This window comes from Quercus lobata, chromosome 5 (genome assembly GCF_001633185.2).
Source record: "Quercus lobata isolate SW786 chromosome 5, ValleyOak3.0 Primary Assembly, whole genome shotgun sequence".
Taxonomy (NCBI): domain Eukaryota; kingdom Viridiplantae; phylum Streptophyta; class Magnoliopsida; order Fagales; family Fagaceae; genus Quercus; species Quercus lobata.
Genome location: NC_044908.1, coordinates 13,835,794 through 13,844,512, shown reverse-complemented (window position 1 = coordinate 13,844,512; position 8,719 = coordinate 13,835,794). Strand labels below are relative to the sequence as shown.

At 33.4% G+C, this 8,719-nt stretch overlaps 2 protein-coding genes across 2 annotated transcripts; both read right to left on the bottom strand.

The window, feature by feature from the left end:
- Window positions 1–822: 822 nt before the first annotated feature.
- On the bottom strand, window positions 823–2,095 carry LOC115990002 (probable WRKY transcription factor 19). Its single transcript, XM_031113867.1, has 3 exons — window positions 1,994–2,095; window positions 1,548–1,889; window positions 823–1,461 (listed from the first exon to the last, which is right to left on the bottom strand). The coding sequence occupies exons 1-3, from the start codon at window positions 2,093–2,095 to the stop codon at window positions 823–825; spliced, it is 1,083 nt and encodes a 360-aa protein (XP_030969727.1).
- Window positions 2,096–2,128: 33 nt separating this feature from the next.
- Window positions 2,129–5,786, bottom strand: LOC115990001 (TMV resistance protein N-like). The gene is made up of 3 exons (XM_031113866.1): window positions 5,539–5,786; window positions 5,264–5,497; window positions 2,129–3,092 (listed from the first exon to the last, which is right to left on the bottom strand). The coding sequence occupies exons 1-3, from the start codon at window positions 5,784–5,786 to the stop codon at window positions 2,129–2,131; spliced, it is 1,446 nt and encodes a 481-aa protein (XP_030969726.1).
- Window positions 5,787–8,719: the final 2,933 nt, after the last annotated feature.

The following is an 8,719-nucleotide window of genomic DNA, read 5'->3' as shown; positions in this document are numbered from 1 at the left end:
GATATGATTCAATCTTAGCAAATTGCTTTGATAAAGGAAGCCACACTCTGGGAATCGCCTTGTCTCGATATCCGTTGGCTTTAACGAAACAACTAAGAAAATGAAGTTGGTGAACTGGATGATGCTGGCGGAATATATAAATAGTGCACATTGCGATTCCCATAAATTTTCTATCTAATAATAAATGTGAAGGAACTTGCAGATTCACTGAAGCCCTCATATTTTGGTGCCTAAACCAATTCAGAATTTCACTTCCAGGAATTGTGAGATATGTGAACTAATTTGGGTTACAGCATCTCTGAAACAAACAAATCATGATGTTTAGAACTTCACTCAAATGCAAGAGAGAAAGAGAGAGAGGGAGAGAGAGACATACCTTAATGATATAATGTCTACGAATTGTTGACAACAGGTCACCTTTGCCTTGATTATAAATCAATTTGACACAATTGAAAAGACATATTACATTTGCCCGAAAATCATAATTTGGACTTAATGAGAATGTTTCCAATGAGGTACACCCTGTTGCATCAATAAATTGCATATTTAATGGAAGCTTCGGCAACATTTCAAGTTGAGTGCAACCACTCAAGTAAAGGTATAGCAAAGTAGATAGTTGAATGATGCTTTCGGGAAGGCAAACAAAATTGTTTCCTTGTACATTTAATTCTTTTAAAGATGACAAGGACCCAAGAACATCAGGAATCGTTTGAATATTGCAATAACTTAAATCCAATTTCGTCAAAGACCATAAGCCTTGTAAAGAACACTCTAACATGCCCATGGGATCTGGACTTCTTTTTTGTTTCATTAAAGGAAAACTCAAGAGCTTTTGAATGATTTAGATGATAGCCCCACACATCCACGAAGAGATAGTACTTCGAGATTTTTTAAGTAAACAATAGATAAAGGTAGCCCTGTTATAGCAGTTCCACTCACGTCTAGCTTTTCTAGGCCTTTGATATTACCCAAATTCTCTGGTAATTCATCAAGTTTTGAGCAACCAGATAAAGTGAGAATTTTCAAAGACATCAAATGACAACATGCATTCGAAAGAGTTGAAATATTTTTACAGTCTCTTAGATCCAATTCAATAAGGCCAATTAAATGCTCCACTGATAATGGTAGATCTTTTATAGCTGTCTCACTCAAACAAAGTTTCGATAAACATGACATATTTCCAAAAATTTCTGGAAACTTCTTTAGTCTTGAACAACCACCAAGATCAAAAATTTCAAGTGCTTCCAAGCTGATCTTGTGAGGAAGGCTTTTGAGACATTTGCAACCATTCAGATCCAATCGAATAAGTTGTTTGAGATCTCCAAGAGATGTGTGAATCTTATATAGTCTTGTACAATGTCGAAAAATCAACTGCTTAAGCTTTGGGGCTCCACTAAGATCTGGCATCTCAATCAAGTTTTGAGAGTCACTTAGGTCAATGAGTCTTAACTTGTCTAAATTCTGTTATAAACCAAAAAAATTATTAGATAAAGTCAAGCCTTAATGAAAACAAATAAAATGCACATTTGCATAACTAAAATTCTTACCATCTTTCCATTCCATAATTGTTTGATGCCACTACAATGCATTCTCAATTCAACAAGTTTGTTTAGTTGGAAATTGGTTGGTATGCATTTTAAATGATATCCATGCCATTCAAGAAGATGTAACTCATTAGAAAGATAAATGAGGCCTTGTGGAAGTTGCACCTTACCTCTAATGAGGTCCTTTGGAAGTTGCATACTACCATTTATGAAGTCTTCTGGAAGTTTCTCACTATTAATTTTAAGCAATCTCAAATTTTTCATCTTTGAGAAGGCTTCAGCACTCAGGTGTTCCACCTTTTGAATAGGTATGTTTAGCATTATGCCTTCAACTATCTTTGTTCCCTAATAAACAAAAAGAATGAAATTAAAATAATTGGTAAATTCTTAGAAAAATTTATAACAACATAAATACTTCTTTAAGTTCAGGCTTGTACTAGTCAACTTACATTATTATTCTTCAAAACATGAATGACATCCTCATAAATCCACAACCTACTACGTCTACCAGGTTCTATAGGAGATTCACGGCGAATGATTTCTTGACCCATATCTTGCAACAAATCATGCATCCACAAATTATCCTAGTCATCAATGGTTATGAGAGATTTGTCCTTAAGAACACCAATATTGTAGTTAGGATAATAGCAAAAACTTTCCAGTATGTCTCTTATGCAATCTTTGTTCTCCCCTTTGAAAAAACATGCAATATCTAAAAACAATCCTTTCTGTGTATTTGTTAACCCATCAAAGCTTATTTGAAGTATATCCAAAATGTTTCTATCAGGTTCTTCGTTTAGTTTATCTAGGACACTTTTCCATTCATTCATTCTTTTAGCAAACAACAAAGAACCTAAAACTTTAAGAGCTAAAGGAAGGCCTTTAGCATAATTCACAAAGTCCTTAGACAAATTCACATAATCTTCTTCTGGATGAGGTTTATGAAAAGCTCTCCAACTAAAAAGCTGCAAAGCATCATCGTTATTCAATTCCTTGGCTGTATATATGTAATCCACACCACATCTTATCAATAAATGGCTATCTCTGCTTGTTACCATGATTCTACTTCCAGGACCAAACCAATTATGCTTCCCTACCAATGCTTCTAATTGCTTATCTTCATCCACATCATCAAGAATAATAAAAACATTTTTAGTACATAGTGTATTCCTTATAACATTGATTCCCTCACAAACATCCCATATATTTATTTCACTTTCCATGAGGATCTTAGAAAGTAGTTGTTTTTGTAAAGAAACTAGGCCTTGATTTTTAGTTTCTTCTCTAATATTAGCAATAAAGCTTCTTGCTTCAAAGTTACCAAAAGTTCTTCTATAAATTTCAAGTGCAAGGGTTGTTTTGCCCATTCCACCCATCCCGCATATCCCAACAAAGCGAACACCACCCAACCCTTCACCTATGTATGAATCCAACATTTCCTCCACACAGGAGTCCATTCCAACAAGGTCCTCAGAAACACATGGGAGTTTGTGATACAACTCACTAAATATTCTTCCAATGATTTTTTGTATAATTATTGATTCATGTCTGCAAAGAAAATAACAAAACAATAATTTTTATGACGCAAAGCTAGCCACATTTATAGACAAAACATTCATCATAAACATAATCTTAGCTTTGTTAAGCCACATTGAGAGTGCCTAATTATATTTAGAAATTCATTATTAGATGCATTATGGGGACAATTTTAGAGCTATTAGGGGCCAAATTTGTTGCAAGGTCTGTGTAAAGTATATACTTGCATGTCTAGAATCTAGTCCTACTAGGATTAGAATAGGGTTAGTATAGGTTATTCTATAAATTGTTAAATACTCTCTTATCATGTGGCCAATTAAAAAAAAAATTTAATAATAACAGTGGCGGTTCAAGGAATTTTTTTTAGGGTGGTCACTAAGAAACTTAAATTATACAAAATTTAATAAAGAGACAATTTGAATATATCAACATCACAGGAAAAAAAAAAAACATGAAATATTACAATTTGTTTGTACTAACAAAGAGAATATGAAAAAAAAAAAAAAAAAGACTAATAAAAGATAAAGTGTAAATTGAAACTATGAGAATTATAAAGGGACCACAATAATTTCATAATAAATCTTATGCAACAAATTGTTAGCTTGTAGTGGGTAAAACATGTCAATATTGAACCTGAATTAGAATTAGTAATAGCTTACCATATAAGATTTATTGTGAAATTATTGTAAAAATGTTGTGGATGTAGCATTACTCTTATATTTATAAAACTCAAATTCTTATGATTCTCAAGTGAAGGTGTTCAACTTATGGTAGTCAAAATAAGTCAATTTAGTATATAATATATTTTTTTGAAGTATATACATATATATATATATATATATATATACATTTTTTTTTTTTAGTCAGGGTGGTCACAAAACATATTAGTTTAAAATGATTATTTATATAAATTTTTTTCTTGACAAGTGAGGGTGGTCCTAGGACCACTCCCACATACAAGTAGAGCTGCCAGTGTATGGACGTATGAGAAATCTACCAAAAAAACAAGTATATATGCGATTAGAACCTACTTATTATAGACTTTGGAAATAACTATTGATTAAGTAGGTGTTTAAACACATTTGTCCTGTAATGAGTCTTGTTACGCTTTTGAGATAAATAAGTACTAGACATTTTGAACTAAAAGGAGTCAAGAATTTGAATTGAGGCATTAAGGGTGTGTTTGTTTGGATGTCAAATAGGGTGGATGGAAAACCTTGGAGAGAAAATGGAAAGAAATCCTTTTTTGGAGTGTTTGGTTGGTGGGGATGAAGGAAAATAAATGGTGGGGATTATGTGTTTTCTTCCTGAGCCTACCAAAAAGTTTTCTCCAAAATGGAGAGAAAATTGAAGGGAGAAATTGGGCATTATTTTTGGTCAGAAATGCCCATGTGCAGTTGGATATGGGCTTTGTCCACGTTGCATTTTTTTCCCCCTCCTGGACATTGTTTTTTTTTTTTTTTTTTCTTTTGCTTTCTTTCGTGTTTTTTTGTTTTTGTTTTTATTTTTGTTTAGATGTGATTTTTTTTTTTTTGGGATATGATTTTTATTTTTTAATAAATTTAGGTGATTAATTTTTTTTGGTTGTTTATCACTTTTTTAGTTTTTGTGGTTTTATTTTTTAACAAGAGTGTGTGTAAACTTATACAAACTCAATTTTTCCATCCCACTACTTTTCACTTTCAACCAAACAAAAATGAGGGAAATTAAAATCTTTTCTATCCTCCCACATTTCCATCCTCTCGCCATTTTCTATCCTCCCACTTTTCTACCCCTCCAACCAAACAGACCTTAAGGGTCAACTATAAATACCAAACCAATCACTTTAAAGTATGCGGATTAATTGTTAAGTTTGTGTCTTAATTTGTATATATTGAGTAAATCACTAATATACATATACTACCATGCTTCAAACTACCCAAAGGTTCTTCAACCAGAGTCCAATTTGATATTATAATGTCCTAAGTTCGTAATATACATACAGGAGATAAACATAAAATTTCTCTAGTTTGATTGATTAGAAAGAGTAATAATAATAATAATAATAATAATAATAAATTTCTTGTTAGTCCATGGGAAAGTCAACAAAATTTTAGTGTAGAAAATTACGATATTGATAATAGTATGATTCAACAAAACAAAAAGATAATAGTATGAACAAAATTACTCAAGACAAATGTTACCTATCATGCAGATGCCATCCAGATATATGAGCTAAGTCTTTCAAAGCATCTTTCCACACTTGCACATCTTCTGTGTTAACCCTGGTATCTTCCTCATGTTTAACAAAGGATTCAGCAAGAGTGCCACTTTGGTTTCTTACATCCGAGGGATCCACATGATAAAAGACGGGCAAAACTGTCAATTTGGTCTTTTTCATGCATTCAAAAGTTTTTGCTAGTTCAGTTAAGCACCACCTTGAAGAAGCATAGTTTGTTGACAAATGATGATAGCATACTTGGACTCTTCTATTGCTTTCAAGAGCTCTGGGGAAATATACTTTCTTCGCTCAAGTTTCTCATCATCCCTAAAAGTGATAATACCCTTTTGTTTCAAAGCAGTATAAAGATGATCTGTGAAATTCTTGCGGGTGTCAACACCACAAAAACTGAGGAACACATGGTATTTCCATTGAGGGCAAGAAGAAGAAGAATAAGAGGATGAAGAAAATGAAGAGGACGAGGAGGGAGCTGCTTGAGTGGCCATGGAAGCAATTGGTAACTTACTAGCTTGTTAAGCAATATGTACTAGAGAGTGTTACAGACTTAGAGAATGGGAGCAACAATAAAAGATTAAGGGCCTGTTTGGTTCAAAACTCATAACTGAGTTATCAAAACACGTGGGATCCACACAAATTTTTTTGTTTGGCTTTGTTTTCAACCCTTGTTTCCATCACTCAATTTTCTGATTTTTGAGTGACGAGTTATGGAAACTGAAAACACATTTTAGGTGTTTTCAAGTTATGGAAATAGAATTATGATGGCATTTTCGAAATTAAACCCACATACCAACCGCAATATTTGACAAACTTTGGGATTTTTTTTTCCTTTTTTGGTGAAACCTAGCTGTAACTGTTAAAGTTGAAAACTAGGTTTGAGATAAGGTGCCAAACAGGGGGTTTGGGAAATTAGGGTATTTTAAATGATGAGTGATGAGTGGTGAGTGGTGAAAATTGAGTGATGACAAATTATAAACCAAACAGGCCCTAAGTTTCTCTAGCAAGGTTGAGTGAACTTCCAGTTAATTGTTTAAAAAAAGATTTAATAATGTATAGAATGATTTTTTTATTATAAATATTTTGGAATGTGAATGCGTTTGTTTATCATTTTTATTTTTCTTTTCCAGGCCTTGTTATTGTTCTGACCGTGCTAGACAAGTTAGTGACATTTCACATTTGTCATTGTTTTTTGGACTTCAACTAAATTTGCTTCTTTTTCACTTGGGGACCACCTGTGCAGACCTTTTCTTTCTCCTTTATTTTATTTTTACTATCGAATTCTAAGAGCATTTGCAACAGTGTAGCTATAATGCTAAAATTTAGCTCCACAAACACAAAAACCTTGCTGCAGCAGTGGAGCTAAATCTAAAAAATTTAGCTCCATTGCTACAGTGCACATCTATAAATAGATGTGCACTGTTCATATCATCTAAAATAAAAAAATATTATTTTATTAACTTCTCTCTCCACTTCTATTAAAAAAATATTTTTTCCTTTTTCTTTATTTTCTCTCTCTCTCTCCGGCCTCTCTTCTTTCTTCCTCTTTCCTTCTCGTTTTTTTTTCTCTCCCTCATCTACTCTCTGCTTCGCCATCGCCGATCTTCGTCATCGATCTTCATCGTCGTCGATCTTCATCGTCGTCGCCCAGTTGCCGTCCCACGCCGCTAACTCGTCTACTCTCTGCTTCGCCATCGCCGATCTTCATCGTCATCGCCCAGTTGCCGTCCCACGCCGCTAACTCGTCTACTCTCTGCTTCGCCATCACCGATCTTCATCGTCGTCACCCAATTGCCGTCCCACGCCGCTAACCCATCTCACCGTCATCTAACTCAAGCGCACCATGGAACCATCGAAGCTCTACGCTTGGTCAATATTTTTGGGTTCATGGGTTTGTGGGTTCACGGACCCATTGAACTCAAGTGCGCCACGGACCCATGATCGGCGACGACAGGAATTCTGGGTTCATGGGTTTTGGATTGCTGGGTTTGTGGGTGTTTGATTTTTTTTTTTTTTTTTTTTTTTTTTTTTTTTTTGGGGTTTGGTTGTGATTGTGGATTGTGGTTGAAATGGCGGTTTGGTGGCTGTGTTGGTGGTGGTTTGGTAGCTGTGGTTGTGGTTGTCGTGGGCTGTGTTGGTGGTTGTGGATTTTTTTTTTTTTTCCTTGCCGTGGGCTGTGTTGGGTTATGGTTGTGGCTGTGTTGGTGGTGGCCACATGAAGGTTGTTGCCATGGTTGTCACATGAAGGTTGTTGCTAGTGGAGTGTGTGGCTGTGATAATTGTGGCTAGTGAATATATTATTTTATTGTAATGGGATGGATTATTTTTTGTAGTAGTTATATTATTTTATTGTGATGTTTATATTATTTTATTACGTTGAAAGCTAAAATAGATCTACTGCTGTAGTATGTGTATAGGTAAAATAGGTAAAGTAACTTTTGGTGGAGCTAAAAAGCTAAATTTTTAGCTCTACTGCTGTGGATGCTCTAACCAACCTTTTTAGCTATTTTCACGTGGGCTCCATTTGTGCAGACTTCCATATGCTGGGAATTTTTTTTTTTTTTTTTTTTTTGATAAGTATATACCTAGAAGCTATCCAAAATAAAATAAAAAGAAAACACCTTGAAGACAAGGGCCCGCTTTCACAATTGCACTCACTCAAAATATCACAATTTATCAAAATGGTCTACCGTGAGTGGTGAAAAAAAAGGTGATAAGTTGATGTAAAAATTGGTGAACAAGTTTCTACCCTATCAACCGCTTAAACATATTGTAAAATTGAGTATAAAACTGAATTTATACTTATATTTATTTTAATGGATTACTTGTGAATGCAGTCCCTCTCTAGGTTATTTTTGTTAAATAATACTCTTTTTAAAATAAAAAAGGACAAAGTTTGTTTGTAGCCAATGACTACAACTTTTACTAAAAAAATTAACATGTTTATATATTTTGGAATTCTATTTGCTAGAGTGTTTATTCTTTATGTTCTTAACATGCATATTAAATTTCATGTCAATCAGATGCTATTTACTATTTGATTTATAAATTAATTTTTAATGCATAATTTTAGATTACAAAAACTTGAAAATTTAAGTATTTGATTGATGATATAGTTATTGATCTTTATTCTTTTGAAAATTTTGCAAACATGAAGCATATAAGAAAAAAATGTAATCCAACCGCGCATTATTCAAAATTCACATCTAATAAAAGAATAATTAGTGGAGTTAGAGCCTTTGGCAAATTTTGTCCTAAAATAAAAAAGAAATGGTTAGCAAGACAAAATTATAAAGATGAAATGATATATGTACTTCTCTATTAGTCAAGTGGCCATTCACTCTGTAGCTATAATTTCTTCAATACAATAATGCAATTATGCTATTATGTCAATAAGTTAGGTGATCTTAATAAGATAATACCT